The sequence below is a fragment of the Diadema setosum genome, chromosome 13, assembly GCF_964275005.1.
Source record: "Diadema setosum chromosome 13, eeDiaSeto1, whole genome shotgun sequence".
NCBI lineage: Eukaryota > Metazoa > Echinodermata > Echinoidea > Diadematoida > Diadematidae > Diadema > Diadema setosum.
The window spans coordinates 19,608,638-19,630,499 of record NC_092697.1 but is presented as its reverse complement, the minus strand read 5'-3'; the positions used below and the strand labels follow the sequence as shown (position 1 = coordinate 19,630,499).

The following is a 21,862-nucleotide window of genomic DNA, read 5'->3' as shown; positions in this document are numbered from 1 at the left end:
ACCAGTCAGTTCCATCTTGACAATGGTATGAGGTTTTAGAGGTGCAACTCTCGCCTTTCCTGCTACGAATGCCACATGAAGTTCATCGTTTTCATTTTATTGTCTTAAGTAGGTCACAACACCATATCCGTTCTTGCATCTGCAAAATGATGCAAATGTGCATTTGTCACCTTTCCGAAATTCTTTTTTTTTGAGGCACATGTCGATCTTAACCTGCTCCAGGTTATGCAGCTCATCTATCCAATGTTCCCATTCCTTTCTCTGTTTCTCGGGAATAAACTGATCCCAGTCCAATTTGGCTTGACATAATTCTTGGAGAATTATTTTTGCCTTCAGAACGTATGGTGCTGCTATTCCAAATGGATCGTAGACTGAGCTCATCACAGACAAAATATTTCGTCGAGTAGCCTTTCTGGACTTTTCTTTCAGTTTGAAGCCAAGCCGATCCTTGTTTGGGTCCCATTGTACACCAAGAGCTCGCTCAGTAGGAAGAATTTCCCTCTTCAGGTCCAGGTCCTTTATATCGACAGCATGATCCTCTTTCGGAATGGTATTCAACACTTCCCTGTTGTTGCTGGACCATTTGGTTAACTTGAAACCTCCTTCTGCCAAGACTTGTCTCATCTCTTTCGCTAGAGTGATTCCTTCTTCCTGTGTTGGTACCGATTTCAGGAAATCGTCTACATAGAAGTCATTCTCTATCGCATCTAGCACTGCTTCTCTTGCGCATCCTTGGTTGTCCTTTGCTATTCTCTTCAGTGCATAATTAGAGCAACTGGGGAATGACGTTGCTCCAAAAAGATGCACTAACATCCTGTATTCCACAGGTTTCTTGGCTATGTCCCCATCTGGCCACCACATGTAGCGGAGCATGTCGCATTGGTCTGGCGTGACTCTGACTTGATAAAACATGGATTGAATGTCAGCCATTACAGCAACTTCATCCTTTCTCCATCTGAAGAGAACACCTATCAATCCATTCGTAAGATCTGGTCCTTGAATGAGTTCTTGGTTCAGAGATTTCCCTTTGTAGCTGATAGGACAATTGAAAACTACTCTGATCTTCCCAGGTTTCTGTGGATGGTAAACCCCATGATGCGGTATGTACCAAATCTTCCCATCACTTCTGTTCAACTCTGTCTCTGGTACTCTCTCTGAATATCCTTGTTTTTCCAGATCATTCATGAATGTAGTGTACTGTTGATGCATTTCCTCATTCTTTAGCAGCTTTCGCCCAAGTCTTTCGATGAACCCTTCAGCTTGGTTCCTGTTGTTGGGCATCGTCACATCTCTCTGTCTCAAAGGTAAGTCCATCTGATAATGATTGCCTTTCTTTGTCGTGGACTTCTCCATTATGTCTAGGAAATGTTTATCATCAACCGACGGACCAGCTCTCGTTTCACTGAGTCTCTCGGTGAACTCCATGTTACAGAACTCCTTGAGTTTCTGTTCCAAGTCATCTTGTCGTGGAATGATGGTCACCTCCTGCTCCTTACAGAAACACACTTTGAACTTGTCTGCTTGAACCTGTGTGTGTAAGCCATATATCAGCCATCCCAGCTTTGATCTGATGGCGTAAGGTTCGCCAACATCACCAGCTTTGATTTCTAGTGGCATTGTTGCTGAAGGAACATTGGCTCCAATCATGAGTGACACCCTCGGGAGAGTGTTCTTGCCACTTAGTTCTGGTAGCTCTATTTCCTTTAGATGTCTCCATTTTCCCAGATCTCTTTGCATTGGAGCATCTTTCACAGTCACTGGTATGCCATCTGTTGCATACATTGGTGGAAGGCTGATGTATTCCTCCTCTTGTATTCCACCTATCTGCATTTCATCTACCGTGACTTCTGTGTCGATTATCTCCTCCAAGTTCAATGTCTTGATGACTAATTTAGTCTTTCTGTTTCTTGCTTGCAGTCTCTCTACCAGTTCAGTATCACAGAATACTGTTCCGCATCCACTATCTATGAATGCATAAGTTGATATGCATTTCTCACTTCCCCTGCGTTTTATGACAACTGGAATTATTGTCATGCATGTCGACGTTGGTTGAGTTTTTTTCTCCAACCCTTTTTTTTTTTTTTTACACTGGTGGATCCTGATGAGACCTTGGTAGCGTCACTATGCAGTTCCGTTGAGTTGAAGTATCATTTTTATTTTTTTCTTTCATCTGGCTCAGCTCCATCTCTGTCTTTGATCCTTCTGGGGTCGTGCATCAGCGTGTTGTGCTTCTTTTTGCACAGCTCGCAGACCACTTGGATTTTGCATTCCCGCTTCATGTGTCTTGGTTTTAGACACCTGAAACACAGTCCCTTCTTTCTCACTTGCTCCGATCTTTCTTCGACTATCAGTGCTTTGAACTTTCTGCAATCGTTTATATTATGCCGTGTATTTACACCACAGAAAGAGCAAGTTGGCGGTTTTGTACTCTTTTCATTCCAACTCTGGTTTGCAGTTCTGGTTCCCGAAAGCCTTTGCAGTGCTTTTCATTCTTGTTGGTTTGTCCCTCTGATAAATGGCGTTCTTCTTGTACCCTAGACCTTCTACTATCGGGTCGTTCTGGTTCCTCGCCGTCTGTGTAACAAGATGTACCAAGTCTTCCAGGGTTGGACTTCTGTTACTCACATCTCTTGTGAATCCAACTATTAATATCCACTTTTGTTGGAGGTAGATAGGGAGTTTGCTGGCAACGATTCGCAAGAAACCAGGGGCATCCATCTCTCCTATGTCTCCAGCATCCCGTACATAGGAACAATTGTTGAGGAAAATAGAGTATTTCCTCAATCCCTGTCCATCCCCTGTCTTGATGGGTTCCCATGCATTGGCCTTTTCCATATAAGCATTAATAATGCTACTTCGTTTCCCGTAGTCTTGTTGTAGCATGTGTTTTGCTGTTTCAAAGGCTCTCTCACCTGGCTGGATATGTGGACATTCCCGGATTAGATCGTATGCTTCACCCCTGGTATACTTCAGCAGTAATTCTAGCTTCCTCACAGGATCGTCCGTTTTGGATTCTACAACGTACTCGAAGTTCCTTGTGAAGGTCAGGTATTCAAGCGGGTCTCCACTGAATGTTTCCATCTCCGGCACTGGCAGGCTATTTTGTGCGGTGAATTTCATCATCTCCCTGAACACGATTGGAAGCATTCCTTCTTCGGTTTTCAACTCAACCCTCTCTTGTTGTAGCATAGGAACTTCCTCTGCTTGACCTCGATTTGACCTTGGTTGTTCCAAAGCTTCATTCTTCATACTCCTCATATGAGAGGCAGGTTTCTGTCCACCTTCATCAGGTTGCGACTGTTCCATTCTGATATGATGATGTTCAGTTTGTGCATGAGACAAAGGATCCTTAATTGTACTTCGTGACTCTTGGGTTTGTTGTGCACCTTGTGTAGTATTCTTCCCCTGTTCATGGTCGTGATGAACATTTTTTTCTTCACCATTCTCTTGTAGTTCTTCATCTCGCAGAAGCTTCAATTCCGTTTTCAATGCTATGGCTGTCTTTCAAGCTCTGCTTCTTCTTTTTTGATACGCTGACTCATTCTTAATTGTTGGATTTCCTGTTCTATTTTCAATGATCTTAGCTCCTTTTCAAGTTCAGTTGTCTCTTGTAGTGCTATCAACTTTGCCTTGAACTTCCTCTCTCTCTGTCTTTGTCTTTCTTTCTTCCTCGCCATAGAAGATGCCGATGATCCACATGAAACACTGGATTCATTCTCATCATGCTCATACTCCTCATGATCCATTCTCTTCATATTTGGATCTCTATTCATTTGTGTTACGTCTAGTTTTTCATGCTGGGCCTCACTACTTCTGGTTCTGCCCCTTTCATCTCTTGTTTCTGCATGAACTCTACTAGTACTAGGAATATCTATTGGCCCTTCTGAGAATATGCCTTGGCTCTTCTTTCCACCATTCTTACTTTACTTACTTGGCCCTCTCCGTACTACCATGTTTCCGTAACCGAAGTACCGTACGACCTGTGTATTCACTTAATCTTGGTTCTCTATATCTATGGTATCCTTTAATGAACATTCTTTATTTCATCTTATCTCTACAGCTATGATGGTTCGCTAGGCCAAGTTAACCTCCGTAACAAATCGGGGGCACGTCACGAGAGTTCGGCAGGGTTTCTGCGGACTTAGGTGATTTGGTCGGGCTTGAAATGATCCCAGGAGTGTTTTTTCGTTCTCACTTGCCGATAAATTTCGGTGAGTAGCGTGGTATAGCGCTCTATGCTATATTATTATGCGATACAGTTTACGTCGCGTCGCGGAACTATGTACAGTACTGTTTGTGGTTTGCATCGTGATTGTTACAGTGTACTGTAAGTGAAGGTGTTCCGATTTGAGAAAGCATGGTGCGTTTATTGCGTTGTGTGTGTGCCACGGTGGTGTGTGCACGCAGATTGACGCGGAGTGATATGTTATACATTTTAATGTAAATCGGTCGTCTCTCTGTGTCTGCGTGAGGGAAGCTCACGGTGGTATTTTCTTTTTTTTCGGGATCGAAAGGGTTAAAATTTGGCACGTGCGTAGTGTTGTACGCTGCGTGTGTGTAGTGTCTGTGCGTGGAAACCAAAGAGTATAGAGCGCACGCAGTGCGCTAAGAGGGAACACTCTCCCGATTTTACACGTAAACGGGCGTAGTACGCAATGGAGCCCAACGGCGGCCATTTTAGGATGCAAGCCGCTGGATCGTCCGGAGCGTATATCACGTGGCCGTATAGATAAAATTCTGCCTCCCTTTCATTTTCTTCTTTTTACGGGGCATACAAGGTTTCAGATGTATGTAGGACCTTGCTGTATCATCCAGAAGCATACTTTCTAATGAAATATGATATAAAATTGAAGAAATGCCTTTTTTGTTCCAAGTTGTTGTCCCTCAAAGTTCGAGCTAAAACTAATGAAAGTATGTGCAGGCCTAACTAAAACGTACTCACAAAGCGCTTCTTAAGTCTCCCTCCCTCTCTCTCCCCCTCTCTCTCCCCCTCTCTTCTCTCTCTCTCTCTCTTACCGGGCCCTGTTGGCTGTAGACCCTATGTAATATTATTTGAATGGTATGAATATCGATTCCATTATTCATATTTTTAGGTCGTTCTCTTCTCTTGATAATAGGATATTATGGTATATACCATTGGTATACAATACCATATTCTCCCCAGAGACTCTATTTAAGGAACACAATATCCTTGTATAACAAACTGAATTTTCCTTATCATATCTTAGTCATAAGAGTTATTTTCATATTATATGTTTCATGTCAATCTGATGGTAAAGAGGTGTTGATCGTTTGGGTGATGCCTCTCTCCCGGCGCTCCCCCCTCCCCTTCCCTCCCCCCCCCCAAAAAGAAATGTTTTGGCAGCCTTTCTGTACAAAGAGTGCAATGATAGATATGACCTGTATTGATTATTATAGGGATGAGGGTTTAAGGGGTGACCCCTCCCCCATCTGGCGAGCAGGGTCCGCTTGAACAAGGAAAGGGGAAAAAAGTAAAAAAACCTATAAAAAAAATAACAACAACACCAAAAATGCAACAGAAGAGTTAATGTTTGAAAATTATGTAAACCACAAAAAAAAAAAAAAAAAAAAAACGTATGTACAACTGTCACAGGTTGATTCCCCGGGTATCCCCCCCCCCTTTCCCCCTTCATCGGCGTTATAGCTGAAAATCTTGACTCCAAGAAACGGCTGAGAGAGATCAGTATACATGTACTACTATAGGAACCATGGACGTCCCATATTTTACTGGCAGGAGGACTGGTCTGGAAGGGTTTTCAAATCCTCCCCCCCAAGAATCAGATGATTCCATTTTAAGATGAGTTTAATCAGTAAAAAAACGTGAAACAATTACAGATTAAACCCTTCTTTTTATTGGTTGCATTTCTCGTGATCCTATTGTGAAAATATTATACCTCTGAGATCGTAATATCTATATCACCATACTCTATTCAAACTGCTGGTTTTAGAATTACCAGTGAGTGCTATACATCCACCCCATAGACTCACCGAGTGGTGAAGACGCATAATAAGAGGTGACAGATGTACAATAATTTACCTCTTCATATTTTATCAATAGAATAATTTTTCTCATTTTTGATTGAAAATATTTCAGAGTGTGTTTCGAAAATATTCCATGAAAAGTGTGTAACCAGATTTGAATTTCAATAACAAAATAATGCAAAAGCTTTCTTGTGTTGGAGGCCGGGTATCCCCATCCCACACCTTCTGACCGTCTCGACTCTTTGTGTGCATGATCAAGAGTTTCAAACAAATTTTGATCTATAGATTTGAAAATCACCGAACAATTACAGACTTCAGTTTATTTCTGGGCTCTTATTCTTCAAAATACTTTCATTTATAGACAACCGACAAAAAATGGTACTACATACTTTTTTTTTTCATGTCAAAATTTCCATATTATTTCACCAAGAGTACATCCTAAAAGACATAACTGACATATTCCGCAACACAAATCCAAGAAGGATGAGGCTGAACTTGGTAAATATAGGTCAGAGCACAGTGGCGGATCCAGAGGGGGGCGCAAGAGGCGCACGCCCCCTTTATTTATCGTTGAAAACATAAGAAATAAAAAGAAATAAATGAAATGAAACCGGAAGTGGCACCAGAAATATTAATTGCGCCCCCCCTCCTTTACAGAATTCCTGGATCGGCCCCTGGAGCAAGTCAGTTGCATATAAGCACAAGGAATATAAAAGACAACACTTTCGCATGCTGATGGCTGATTTATACGTCAACTTGGCAAAAATACAAAAGTGAAAAAAAGTCTGCTCTTACCAGTTTTGAACCGTCCATAAAAATGGTTCATTACGGATCTGTTTTATTTTGTCCACAGAATATATTTCATCATGGGGATATTAGTCTATACGTGAAAAAACAAAACACGGGCGACTGAAAAACATTAATGATGGAACTGAAATTCTGTCCACGGCTTAAACTGTGTAACTGAAGGTGGAAGAAAGAGAAGAAGGAAGAGGAGGAGGAAGAGGATAAGGAGAGTGAATAGGAGAAGAAGAAATTGAAGAAGAAGAAGAAGAAGAAGAAGGATAAGAAGAATGATATGAAGAAAGAGAGAGAATGGGGTCAGAGGGAGAGGGAGAGAGGGGGAGGGAGAGAAAGTGCCCTTGATAGTGATTATGAACACCCCACGTCATTCTGTACTATAAGCACTATACTTGGCTTAGGACACAAGTAGGCTTGCATACGATCATAATAAGGTCCTGAATTCATCTTTTATCCTGTATGCCCATTGAAATGAAACGGAGGCAGAAATACGCCCTCTATCGATCACCCGGCGGTTTGCATCCTAAAATGGCGACCGAGCCCGCCCGTGAGCGTACTGGGCTCACACCTGTAAATAAAATGGACTGTCCCAGACCCCTTCACAAATTCGTACCAAAGATACCAAAATAAATGAAGAAAAAAATTAATTAAAAATCAATGATGTAGTTTGGCAAAAAACTGAAAAGCTGTAGATATTGAGTATGAATTCCTCTACAAACTGCATTTTGGTTGGAAGATGAAAGCTTTTCTGATGGAATTTGAGGGGACTATATTTCATTGGGTACGTGTACGGAAAATAGGTGATTTTTTGAGTGACAAGAACTCGTAGTCTGGCTTTGCGGACCCCTGGACAGAATTAGAGCAGAACAACCCACCCTGGCAATCTGATGGATGAAAGGTAATATCTCACTTATTCAGGTTAGTGAAGATGAAACACCTCATTTCTCCCAGCTATTTGAGAGAATTTTTTGAAATTTGAATTTTAACACACGTCTCTATGGGGAATTATTTACCCGTGTGAGCCCTATAGAGAATGCACGCAATACATGCAAGTCTATGGGAAGTATTCATCCCATACAAGCTCTGCTGGTTTATGTTGATCTTGTATTGTGTCAGATCTCTCTTCCTTTCTCCCCCTCCTCCTCCCTACTCCCCCCCCCTCCCTCTACCTCTCTCCTCTACTTCCCCCCCCCCAACTCTATCTTGCTACAATTTCTTTTCTTGATATTATGTTCTTGTGGTACTAGATCTTAGTAAATAGCAGTCATCAGTATCACACAACTTTGAATGACTTCTTGTATTGTGTATCTTGTATTGTGTCAGATCTCTTCCTCCCTCCCCCTTCTGCTCCCTACCCCCCTCCCTCTACCTCTCTCCTCTAACTCCCCCCCCCCCACTCTTCCTTGCTATAATTTCTTTTCTTAATATTATGTTCGTGTGGTACTAGATCTTAGTAAATAGCAGTCATCAGTATCACACAACTTTGAATGACTGTGTTAATCTTGTATTGTGTATCTTGTATTGTGTCAGATCTCTTCCTCCCTCCCCTTCCCCTCCCTACCCCTTCTCTCTACCTCTCTCCTCTACTCCCCCCTCCCCCTCCTCAACTCTGCCTTGCTACTATTTCTTTTCTTAATATTATGTTCTTGTCACTAGATCTTAGTACATAGCAGTCAGTCATCAGTATCACACAACTTTGAATGACTGTGTTATTTTAATGTATTTCTTTGTTTTGACTACCACTGAAACAGCTCAAAATACATAAAGTTAGTCTGTTTGACAAAACAAAGTCTTATCAAGTACTTTGTAGGCTATAAGGTGATGATGACACACCCACAATCAAGGATAAATGCCTGGATCTATGTATTCATCTTATGAAGAACTGATCAAAACTGCAAGATTTATTTTAAAAAAACCCTAAAGGGCATGATTTTTAAAAGTGTCCCTTTGAGAAGCTTTATAATCCTTGAAAGTGTAATTTCTCATATGATGTAGGGGCAAATATCATAAAAAACACATTTATGATGTTTAAAAGTCAAATAAGAAATATGACCTCCACTATAGGGCTCACACCTGTAAATAAAATGGACTGTCCCAGACCCCTTCACAAATTCGTACCAAAGATACCAAAATAAATGAAGAAAAAAATTAATTAAAAATCAATGATGTAGTTTGGCAAAAAACTGAAAAGCTGTAGATATTGAGTATGAATTCCTCTACAAACTGCATTTTGGTTGGAAGATGAAAGCTTTTCTGATGGAATTTGAGGGGACTATATTTCATTGGGTACGTGTACGGAAAATAGGTGATTTTTTGAGTGACAAGAACTCGTAGTCTGGCTTTGCGGACCCCTGGACAGAATTAGAGCAGAACAACCCACCCTGGCAATCTGATGGATGAAAGGTAATATCTCACTTATTCAGGTTAGTGAAGATGAAACACCTCATTTCTCCCAGCTATTTTAGAGAATTTTTTGAAATTTGAATTTTAACACACGTCTCTATGGGGAATTATTTACCCGTGTGAGCCCTATAGAGAATGCACGCAATACATGCAAGTCTATGGGAAGTATTCATCCCATACAAGCTCTGCTGGTTTATGTTGATCTTGTATTGTGTCAGATCTCTCTTCCTTTCTCCCCCTCCTCCTCCCTACTCCCCCCCCCTCCCTCTACCTCTCTCCTCTACTTCCCCCCCCCCCAACTCTATCTTGCTACAATTTCTTTTCTTGATATTATGTTCTTGTGGTACTAGATCTTAGTAAATAGCAGTCATCAGTATCACACAACTTTGAATGACTTCTTGTATTGTGTATCTTGTATTGTGTCAGATCTCTTCCTCCCTCCCCCTTCTGCTCCCTACCCCCCTCCCTCTACCTCTCTCCTCTAACTCCCCCCCCCCCACTCTTCCTTGCTATAATTTCTTTTCTTAATATTATGTTCGTGTGGTACTAGATCTTAGTAAATAGCAGTCATCAGTATCACACAACTTTGAATGACTGTGTTAATCTTGTATTGTGTATCTTGTATTGTGTCAGATCTCTTCCTCCCTCCCCTTCCCCTCCCTACCCCTTCTCTCTACCTCTCTCCTCTACTCCCCCCCCCCCTCCTCAACTCTGCCTTGCTACTATTTCTTTTCTTAATATTATGTTCTTGTCACTAGATCTTAGTACATAGCAGTCAGTCATCAGTATCACACAACTTTGAATGACTGTGTTATTTTAATGTATTTCTTTGTTTTGACTACCACTGAAACAGCTCAAAATACATAAAGTTAGTCTGTTTGACAAAACAAAGTCTTATCAAGTACTTTGTAGGCTATAAGGTGATGATGACACACCCACAATCAAGGATAAATGCCTGGATCTATGTATTCATCTTATGAAGAACTGATCAAAACTGCAAGATTTATTTTAAAAAAACCCTAAAGGGCATGATTTTTTAAAAGTGTCCCTTTGAGAAGCTTTATAATCCTTGAAAGTGTAATTTCTCATATGATGTAGGGGCAAATATCATAAAAAACACATTTATGATGTTTAAAAGTCAAATAAGAAATATGACCTCCACTATAGGGCTCACACCTGTAAATAAAATGGACTGTCCCAGACCCCTTCACAAATTCGTACCAAAGATACCAAAATAAATGAAGAAAAAAATTAATTAAAAATCAATGATGTAGTTTGGCAAAAAACTGAAAAGCTGTAGATATTGAGTATGAATTCCTCTACAAACTGCATTTTGGTTGGAAGATGAAAGCTTTTCTGATGGAATTTGAGGGGACTATATTTCATTGGGTACGTGTACGGAAAATAGGTGATTTTTTGAGTGACAAGAACTCGTAGTCTGGCTTTGCGGACCCCTGGACAGAATTAGAGCAGAACAACCCACCCTGGCAATCTGATGGATGAAAGGTAATATCTCACTTATTCAGGTTAGTGAAGATGAAACACCTCATTTCTCCCAGCTATTTTAGAGAATTTTTTGAAATTTGAATTTTAACACACGTCTCTATGGGGAATTATTTACCCGTGTGAGCCCTATAGAGAATGCACGCAATACATGCAAGTCTATGGGAAGTATTCATCCCATACAAGCTCTGCTGGTTTATGTTGATCTTGTATTGTGTCAGATCTCTCTTCCTTTCTCCCCCTCCTCCTCCCTACTCCCCCCCCTCCCTCTACCTCTCTCCTCTACTTCCCCCCCCCCCAACTCTATCTTGCTACAATTTCTTTTCTTGATATTATGTTCTTGTGGTACTAGATCTTAGTAAATAGCAGTCATCAGTATCACACAACTTTGAATGACTTCTTGTATTGTGTATCTTGTATTGTGTCAGATCTCTTCCTCCCTCCCCCTTCTGCTCCCTACCCCCCTCCCTCTACCTCTCTCCTCTAACTCCCCCCCCCCACTCTTCCTTGCTATAATTTCTTTTCTTAATATTATGTTCGTGTGGTACTAGATCTTAGTAAATAGCAGTCATCAGTATCACACAACTTTGAATGACTGTGTTAATCTTGTATTGTGTATCTTGTATTGTGTCAGATCTCTTCCTCCCTCCCCTTCCCCTCCCTACCCCTTCTCTCTACCTCTCTCCTCTACTCCCCCCCCCCTCCTCAACTCTGCCTTGCTACTATTTCTTTTCTTAATATTATGTTCTTGTCACTAGATCTTAGTACATAGCAGTCAGTCATCAGTATCACACAACTTTGAATGACTGTGTTATTTTAATGTATTTCTTTGTTTTGACTACCACTGAAACAGCTCAAAATACATAAAGTTAGTCTGTTTGACAAAACAAAGTCTTATCAAGTACTTTGTAGGCTATAAGGTGATGATGACACACCCACAATCAAGGATAAATGCCTGGATCTATGTATTCATCTTATGAAGAACTGATCAAAACTGCAAGATTTATTTTAAAAAAACCCTAAAGGGCATGATTTTTTAAAAGTGTCCCTTTGAGAAGCTTTATAATCCTTGAAAGTGTAATTTCTCATATGATGTAGGGGCAAATATCATAAAAAACACATTTATGATGTTTAAAAGTCAAATAAGAAATATGACCTCCACTATAGGGCTCACACCTGTAAATAAAATGGACTGTCCCAGACCCCTTCACAAATTCGTACCAAAGATACCAAAATAAATGAAGAAAAAAATTAATTAAAAATCAATGATGTAGTTTGGCAAAAAACTGAAAAGCTGTAGATATTGAGTATGAATTCCTCTACAAACTGCATTTTGGTTGGAAGATGAAAGCTTTTCTGATGGAATTTGAGGGGACTATATTTCATTGGGTACGTGTACGGAAAATAGGTGATTTTTTGAGTGACAAGAACTCGTAGTCTGGCTTTGCGGACCCCTGGACAGAATTAGAGCAGAACAACCCACCCTGGCAATCTGATGGATGAAAGGTAATATCTCACTTATTCAGGTTAGTGAAGATGAAACACCTCATTTCTCCCAGCTATTTTAGAGAATTTTTTGAAATTTGAATTTTAACACACGTCTCTATGGGGAATTATTTACCCGTGTGAGCCCTATAGAGAATGCACGCAATACATGCAAGTCTATGGGAAGTATTCATCCCATACAAGCTCTGCTGGTTTATGTTGATCTTGTATTGTGTCAGATCTCTCTTCCTTTCTCCCCCTCCTCCTCCCTACTCCCCCCCCCCTCCCTCTACCTCTCTCCTCTACTTCCCCCCCCCCCAACTCTATCTTGCTACAATTTCTTTTCTTGATATTATGTTCTTGTGGTACTAGATCTTAGTAAATAGCAGTCATCAGTATCACACAACTTTGAATGACTTCTTGTATTGTGTATCTTGTATTGTGTCAGATCTCTTCCTCCCTCCCCCTTCTGCTCCCTACCCCCCTCCCTCTACCTCTCTCCTCTAACTCCCCCCCCCCACTCTTCCTTGCTATAATTTCTTTTCTTAATATTATGTTCGTGTGGTACTAGATCTTAGTAAATAGCAGTCATCAGTATCACACAACTTTGAATGACTGTGTTAATCTTGTATTGTGTATCTTGTATTGTGTCAGATCTCTTCCTCCCTCCCCTTCCCCTCCCTACCCCTTCTCTCTACCTCTCTCCTCTACTCCCCCCCCCTCCTCAACTCTGCCTTGCTACTATTTCTTTTCTTAATATTATGTTCTTGTCACTAGATCTTAGTACATAGCAGTCAGTCATCAGTATCACACAACTTTGAATGACTGTGTTATTTTAATGTATTTCTTTGTTTTGACTACCACTGAAACAGCTCAAAATACATAAAGTTAGTCTGTTTGACAAAACAAAGTCTTATCAAGTACTTTGTAGGCTATAAGGTGATGATGACACACCCACAATCAAGGATAAATGCCTGGATCTATGTATTCATCTTATGAAGAACTGATCAAAACTGCAAGATTTATTTTAAAAAAACCCTAAAGGGCATGATTTTTTAAAAGTGTCCCTTTGAGAAGCTTTATAATCCTTGAAAGTGTAATTTCTCATATGATGTAGGGGCAAATATCATAAAAAACACATTTATGATGTTTAAAAGTCAAATAAGAAATATGACCTCCACTATAGGGCTCACACCTGTAAATAAAATGGACTGTCCCAGACCCCTTCACAAATTCGTACCAAAGATACCAAAATAAATGAAGAAAAAAATTAATTAAAAATCAATGATGTAGTTTGGCAAAAAACTGAAAAGCTGTAGATATTGAGTATGAATTCCTCTACAAACTGCATTTTGGTTGGAAGATGAAAGCTTTTCTGATGGAATTTGAGGGGACTATATTTCATTGGGTACGTGTACGGAAAATAGGTGATTTTTTGAGTGACAAGAACTCGTAGTCTGGCTTTGCGGACCCCTGGACAGAATTAGAGCAGAACAACCCACCCTGGCAATCTGATGGATGAAAGGTAATATCTCACTTATTCAGGTTAGTGAAGATGAAACACCTCATTTCTCCCAGCTATTTTAGAGAATTTTTTGAAATTTGAATTTTAACACACGTCTCTATGGGGAATTATTTACCCGTGTGAGCCCTACTACGCAAAATCGGGAGAGTGTTCCCTCTTAGCGCACTGCGTGCGCTTCTATACTCTTTGGTGGAAACGTTGGTCAAAAGTTGGTCCCGTACGTGGTGGTTCGTGTGTGGTTCAGCACACGGGTGATTCCACGGTGGTTTGTATGTGGTCAAGCATACAGGTGATTTAACGGTGGTTCGTGTGTGGTTTAGCACACGGGTTATTCCACGGTTGTTCGTGTGTGGTTTAGCACACGGGTGATTTCACGGTGGTTCGTGTGTGGTTTAGCACACGGGTTATTCCACTGTGGTTTGTGTGTGGTTTAGCACACGGGTTATTCCAAGTCGGTTCGTATGTGGTTTAGCATGCGGGTTATTCCCAGTCGGGTCGTGTGTGGTATAGCATACGGGCTATTGTTTTTAGTATGACTGGTTTTCTTCAGTTGAAAAGAGTTTTTCAGCTGGCTGGCTGGTGATAGGTTTTCTTGTAGCACTACTAATTGTACATTACTGGTGCAGAATGGAGAAAGATCAAGAGTTTTCCATTGTGAAGTTTGTGGATTCACCCACAGTTGAGGGGTTGCTAACCTTGAAAAAGGTTGATTTGTTGCATGTTGCAGAAAACTACAAGGTTCCTGCTGTTAAGAGCACAATGAAAAAGTCAGAGATTACACAGCACACAATCAAATTTCTTGTAGATGAAGAAGTATTTCCCCTCCAGGCATTGCGTAGCATATCAGGTAGTCCCCCTGGTGATGTGCAAGGGAGTGTAGAAGTACGTCTGAAAGAGCTTGAACTTGAGAAAGCGAGAATTGAGTTAGAGAGAGAGAGGGTTTCTCTAGAAAGGGCTCGTCAAGTCGGTGAGAGAGAGTATGGTGTAAGCGTCAGTGGTGGGCATTTTGACATCGCAAAAAATGTCAGAATGCTCCCTGATATTTCCTGCATTTCGAGCAAGTGGCGGATAGCATGGAGTGGCCGAAAGAAAAATGGCCTCGTCTTTTGCAGACTAAGTTAAAGGAAAAAACATGTGATGCTTATGCTTCACTGTCGCGCGAAGAAGCTCAGCATTACGGAACAGTAAAGAGGGCAATCATTAATGCGTACGCCTTGGTTCTGAAGCGTACAGACAAAAATTCAGGAATAGTAGAAAACAAGAGTCACAGTCATTCAGAGAATTTGCAAAAGTGAAGGAAATTGCCTTCAATCGTTGGCTACAATCAATAGGCGTGGCTACTGTTGAAGATTTGCGGGAACTTGTGCTACTAGAGGAGTTTAAGAGTTCACTACCTCAAGAGGTGCGTACACATATTGAGGAACAAAAGGTGAAAACTTTGTCGGTAGCTAGTACAATGGCTGATGAGTATACTTTGTCCCATAGTCATGGAAACAGGTATGTAGGAAGCAAATATGCAGCTCCTAATCGTCTGAGTGCTGGCCAGACAAATTCTAGCAGTAAGACAGAGGTGAGAGCTGGTCTAGTGGTAGAAAATGAGACTGATAAGAAAGATAGGAACACTGAGAAGCCTATTGTGTGTTTCCATTGTAGGCAACCAGGGCATGTGAAGTCTACTTGTCCCTGTTGTTTTCCCAGCTTGTGTAGTCACACGTTCCATGTGTAGAAAATCAGAGGAGTCTGAAATGAAGGCTAGTCCAGAGGATATCGGTCTAGAAGGGAGTTTCTTCTGTTCGGATGGATGATTTAGAAGTAACTAGAAATGCAGCATCAAAATCACATCAGATAGGAGATGAGTCTCAGCCTGTAGATGAAACTGAGATTTGGTTGAACAAAAGCTCTTTGGTTGACACAAAGCAGAATGATCCACAGTATGTTGAGAGAAGTGCAGGTGAGAGTGTGAAGCAAGTCATGTGTGTGGTTGGAGAAGAGTTGAATCACACAACAGATGATCAATGTGCTGAACTAGAAAGGAAGTGTTCAAGTGTGAAGCTTAAGAACTCGGATGTACTTTGTGATCTTGACAGGAAATTGGGTCATTTGTCTCATGGCGAGAGAGATGATATCAAACAGATTATTGCAGATTTTCCTGGATTGTTTTCAGATGTTCCTGGTCGCACAAGTGTGGTGCAACATGATATGGATGTTGGGGAGTCAGATCCCATCAAGCAGCACCCTTATCGTGCTAACCCAGAGAAGATGCAACATTTGCAGAGTGAGGTGGAGTACATGTTAGAACATAACATTGTAGAGCCAAGCACTAGTGCATGGAATTCACCATGTGTATTAGTTCCCAAGCCGGATGGCTCATATCGCTTTTGCACGGATTATAGGAAGGTGGAATCGGAATCGGAATCGGACTGCTTCCCTATTCCAAGAGTCGATGACTGCATCGATCGTATTGGAAAAGCGAGCTATGTAACCAAGTTTGACCTACTGAAAGGGTATTGGCAGATACCTTTAACACAGAGAGCAAAGGAGATTTCTGCGTTTGTAACTTCAAAGGGCCTTTTCCATTATACCGTGATGTCGTTTGGGATGAAAAGCGCCCCGGCTACATTCCAACGCATGATGAATGAGTTGATTTGTGGATTGGATGGCTGTGAGGTATACATCGATGATGTGGTGGTTTACAGCGATACTTGGGATGACCATGTGAGAACGGTGAAGGAGTTGTTCAAGCGGTTGTAAGCGGCCAGTCTCACAGTTAATCTGGTGAAAGTGATTTTGGGCATAGTGAAGTGCAGTTTCTTGGTCACGTCGTTGGTCATGGTCGAGTTCGTCCCGCAGCGGCTTAAGTCCAAGCAGTCCAAGATGTCCCTGTTCCCAAGACGAGGAAGGAGCTGATGAGATTCATCGGCATGGCCGGATACTACCGTCGCTTCTGCCATAATTTCTCGGATGTTGTGGCACCCTTGACTGATATCCTGCGGAAGAATGTTAAGTTCCAATGGTCAGCAGCATGCCAGTCTGCCTTCGAACAAGTGAAGGCAATTCTGTCGAGTGGTCCTGTATTGGCAGCGCCGGACCTCAAGAAAGGCTTCAGCCTAGCTGTCGATGCCCAGCGATGTCGGAGCAGGCGCCGTGTTGATGCAAGCTGATGACGATGGAGTGGACAGACCGGTCTGCTACTTCTCAAAGAAGTTCAACACGCACCAGCGGAGGTATTCTACTGTTTTGATGTCTACGTGGGCAGCACAACTCAACCGGTTGTTGTGTGGACTGACCACAACCCACTGACATTCGTCAACAGAATGAGAAACAAAAACCAGAGACTGATGCGATGGAGTTTAATCCTACAGGAGTATAACCTTGACATTGAGCACATTCGCGGAAAAGAAAACATTGTCGCGGACACACTTTCCCGTGCTTAATTGAGACATCTCAATATTTTGTCTTGTTGCCAGATGCAACATTTGTGCAAATGTATTTTATATTTGTAACACTTTCAACAGGTGTAATTTTGTTTTGCAAGTACACAGGACAATGTGTGTACATCATGTATATGTACATGTATGCATATTGCATACACTATAATTGTGATGCCAACAGCATGAATGGCACTTTGAGTGTGTAAATAACAACATGGAAGTATCTTCAGACATGTTTGTGGTAATAAGGGAACACAGCAAGCTATATTTGTTCTTTGAGTCACTCTCCAAAAGAAGACATTATGAAGGCTGTTTTAAGTTACGCTAGCCATGAACATTTGTCAAGAATGTGAGTTGTTGGTAAAATGATTTCAAACAGGTAGTGTTGCTGTTTGTATAGAGAATGTGATGTATCAAGTAATGTAGGTACAGTTCAGGTACTTGAAGTTTCATACTTATACATGTACAGGTATTGGCTAAATTTGTTGTGGCATATTATATCCTAAGTTTATTGGATGTTGCCTTTTGGATTTAATTAGCATGTATACTGTATTAGGTACAAAAAATTACATAGTTATACATGTACATAGCTTTTGCTCATTATTATAGCTCAATCATTGCCTTGGCAAAGGTGTCTAGTATTTCACAGTTGATCCAACTTACCAACAGGCATATATTTAAATACTGTGTTATACCGGGATGTATACAGGTATACACTCACTTATTAAGCTTAGGTGTACACACAGGTTATCATCAAGGATATCTCATTCAGGTTCATTTGATGTTTGCTAGGCAGGTCATACTTTTGGAGTCTTGTATGCTGACAGGAAAGTTTTCAGAAGCATAAGTAGGGAACAAATGTACATTTGTTAATGTTTCGATGTTTCAATAGATGATGACACAACGTCTACAGGTATATGCAAGTCACATATCATGGAATATAATATTTTGGTTGTAGGTAATATGATTACATCAGTTGGATTATATGCATTTACTTTTTGAAGAGATGACGTGTCTATGATCTTCGTACACAGGTTAATCATTATGACAGTGTAAAATTGACTTATATGTATGTTCTAATGAGGAAAGCATCTGATTTTGGTACAACGTGTATTGTTTATATGCATGACATGATTGCATAAAGATTAAGGTGTTGAGAAAGTTAATATTGTAGTATTCAGTGTTGCACAGCTACATGCAATTCCAATATGCTGTAACTCACTAGCAGCAGTAACTCACGAGAGTGTTAGATTGGTACACGTTGAATGGTACTAAAGTCGTACTTGTTTTATCACAGGTTATGATGATGAAAGTAGCCATAGCATACATTGTTTATGTGTTCTTATAATAATGCAACCATGGTAAACCCATGAATTTATTAGAGTGAATTGGAAGAGGAAAGTACAATGCTGTTCCAAAAAAATTGTGCCAAGGTATATAGAGTCCATTTGAGTTAAAAACGTTAAATGCACTCTTAGGGGGGAAGTGTTATGGATCATGTGCATTGTACTATCATTTCTGGGCACTTTATTGTTCGACAAGATGACCGAGATCGACCAAACACCTTGTTTGAGAGTCTGGGTATTTTTGGTGGTTATGATGGTTCGCTAGGCCAAGTTAACCTCCATAACACTTTGAATAAACACTTGATGACGGATGGCAGCAAACGTGATAACATGACAATTTTCCTGTCACAAATTTTTAATTACTGAAGTGGACACATGTGCACATTCATGTAACATTGCTTAACGATAGAACATGTCATCTACGGTTACTGTCTATGTTTACTCTGAAACAATGTTGGAAAATGGGAAAAATAATATTACAAATCACAGTCAATCTGCAAAAATATAGACTTTCTCCAAGCCTATATAATTATGTGCATTTCGCAAATGAAATTGCTTGAGCGATATTTCCCGATGTCAACTGCAACTGCACATGCCTTTTTTTCGACTGAAGAAAATTATAATCTCTTGTGCATGTACATGTATTTGAAGAGCTTGCTTCCAAAAGGCACTAATTCCCTAATTTTTCAACGGATTTAGCGCCTTTTGGAAGCAAGCTCTTCATTCTTAGATATTTCTTTTTTTCATCCAGACTGGTTGTCGGCGGTGATAATGAGATCAAAGCAGGAAAGCATGCTTAAATTGTTTTTGTGATACTTTTGACTGAAACAGGTGCCTGAATTAAACGAGCGATGAACGTTCGTGTGCTGTATGTCCATGCATGGACCTAATACACATGGACATTCATCGTACCGTTAATTAATTCATGCACCCGTACATCTCAAAAGCGCCACAAAGACATTTTTAGCATGCTTCACTGCTTTGATCCCATGATCGTCACCGCCAGCAAGCCGGGAGAAGAACAAGACGGAGATTCGAGAAATGTATACTATATGCGCAGAAGAAAATAACTCACAAAAAAACAATTTCGCTTGGGAGAAGTAGGCAGTTTTTAAAAGAAAGCTAACATTTTGGCAGAATGATTGTCATTTGTGATCTCAATATTTCACTTTTCTCCAGCTTATTCCAGAGCAAAAAGGGACGGTAATGGTAGAGAAGAGATATATCTTACCATTAGGCAAGGTCTTATGCGTGTGCGAAAATGTGCGAATCAGCAGTTACCCATCTTTTGACACAAAATTTGTAATGATCTCAGGTTTGCTGCTACTGATCATCTGTTTTTATTCAAAGACATTTCCGTCTGAAAAAGGCACATCAGCGAAACAAGACTGAAATGAGGGAAAAGATTATTTTGTTAGTGACGATACATGATCACACAATCGTTATTCTCCAGACACCTGAATGTACTCATTATTAAGATGCACATAATCAGGTGTCGGCGACGATCATTACATCAAAGAAAGACTGCAGTGAATAGTCCTTGTATATTAGGTCCATGCTTCAAGGAATTGTCCTTTTAGTCCATGGGCCAAGAGCCGAAAAATGGGTTGTTGGTACCACCCGAGGTTTCAAAACCTTTTTGGTGTCATTTTGTTTGTCGGACATAGGTACGCTTATCAAGCTATGATAGCATTTTCAAATGAGTAGCTTAGTCATAATAAATGAATTTTTAACCAATTTGGTCTCGTTTTTATATCCCTATACTTCTGAATCGAAAGTAACCGCTATACAAATACGAGCACTGCCTTCTGTATGTCCACAGGTGTTCTGTTGTAAACGCGGTGCGCTTAGTCTTCATTCAAGGCAGCGAAGGGAATATCCAAAGGGTTATGATGTCCACAGCTGTCACGCGGTGCGCTTAGTCTTTATCTAGAACAATGTACCGTTATCATATCTAAAGTTCCTAATAAAAGGGATTATCTATACTGTTTTTATACCACCCTCTCAACAAATACATTAGTTTTAAACAAAAATCACTCTGTTCATTTACAACATTATTAATTATAATGTATTGCAGTGTACCGGTACATTGTTTTTGCATAATCTTTCATTGTTGGATGGAAATAAAGCGATAGTGGCGTGGTATTAGCGTTTTCAACCCAGCGTTTTCACCGGAAAATGATAAATAATTGAAAAAGACGCTAAAATTCACGAGAAATTGCTTTTTTGTTGTTGTTGTTTTTAGATAAAGGGATATACACTGTATCATAAGCTTTGGATATTCCCTTCGCCGTCTTGAATATTAGACTAAGCGCTGTGGACATCATAACCCTTGGATATTCCCTTCGCTGCCTTGAATAAAGACTAAGCGCACCGCGTTTACAACAGAACACCTGTGAACATACAGGAGACAGTGCTCTTCTTTGTATAGCGGTTGGTCTCAATTCAGAAGTACAGGGATATAACAACGAAACCAAATTGGTTTAAAATTCATTTACTATGACTAAGCTACTCATTTGGAAATGCTATCATAGCTTGATAAGCATATCTATGCCCGACAAACAAAATGACACCAAAAAGGTATTGCCACCTCAGATGGTACCAATATCTGGCCTGGCCCATGGACTATTTCTCCTGCCTCCGTTTCAAGCTGTTTTTAGATTATTTATGGAGTGAGCGGGGTACATTCCAGAACAGATTGTTTGCGCGTCGCTCCTGGAATAACAGTGTCTATATTTTGTCCTCTGAAGAATTTCATGTTTTTTATGCCAAAATATGGGCACAAATATTGTATGGCATTTCCACGCATGCCGAGATGGGATAATTTGGAGAGAAAAGTTGTAGTGGTTCGCAAGTTACTTATAGATCCCGATAATATAGGTTTTCCCGCCCAATTTCATCAGATTTGCATTCGATTTAATGATGCGAGCATTCATTTTCGGGCGAATTTGAATGATCACCGAAATCAACATTCAAAAAGCTAAGTAGTTTATTCAATTTAATTTGATCGGCATTCGAATTCCTGATTTTGTCACATAAACGTGTAAACAGCGCGTTCAAATTAAAACTGCACGTGACACGCATTCAAATTCGCACCAGTACAGCTGCGATGTACATTAAGGAATTCAAATTAACGATTGGGCAAACATTTACAGCATCTGGACAGTGTTTTTCGTTGCTGCTTATGTTGTTTGTATATTCTCCATCTCTTTGAATAATGGTACCGTACAACCACTCTCAGACGTACTTGCCAAGGTGTCTGGCGCGTCAACAAATCGACGGCTGAAGAGACTGAACTTCGAACTTACGAATAATACACGTAACAGAAAGAATATCCCAATGCAATGTATCTCACAGACATTTCA

General features: G+C 40.5%; 1 protein-coding gene across 1 annotated transcript; it reads right to left on the bottom strand.

Annotated features, from left to right (window-relative positions):
- Nucleotides 1–96: 96 nt before the first annotated feature.
- LOC140236464 (uncharacterized) lies at nucleotides 97–1,830 on the bottom strand. The gene has a single exon (XM_072316389.1). It carries the CDS (start codon nucleotides 1,828–1,830, stop codon nucleotides 97–99), a length of 1,734 nt encoding a protein of 577 aa, XP_072172490.1.
- Nucleotides 1,831–21,862: the final 20,032 nt, after the last annotated feature.

Bases quoted from the DNA above. Each gene is read 5' to 3' on its own strand.
- LOC140236464 (XM_072316389.1), bottom strand. From the start codon at position 1,830: ATGCAGATAGGTGGAATACAAGAGGAGGAATACATCAGCCTTCCACCA.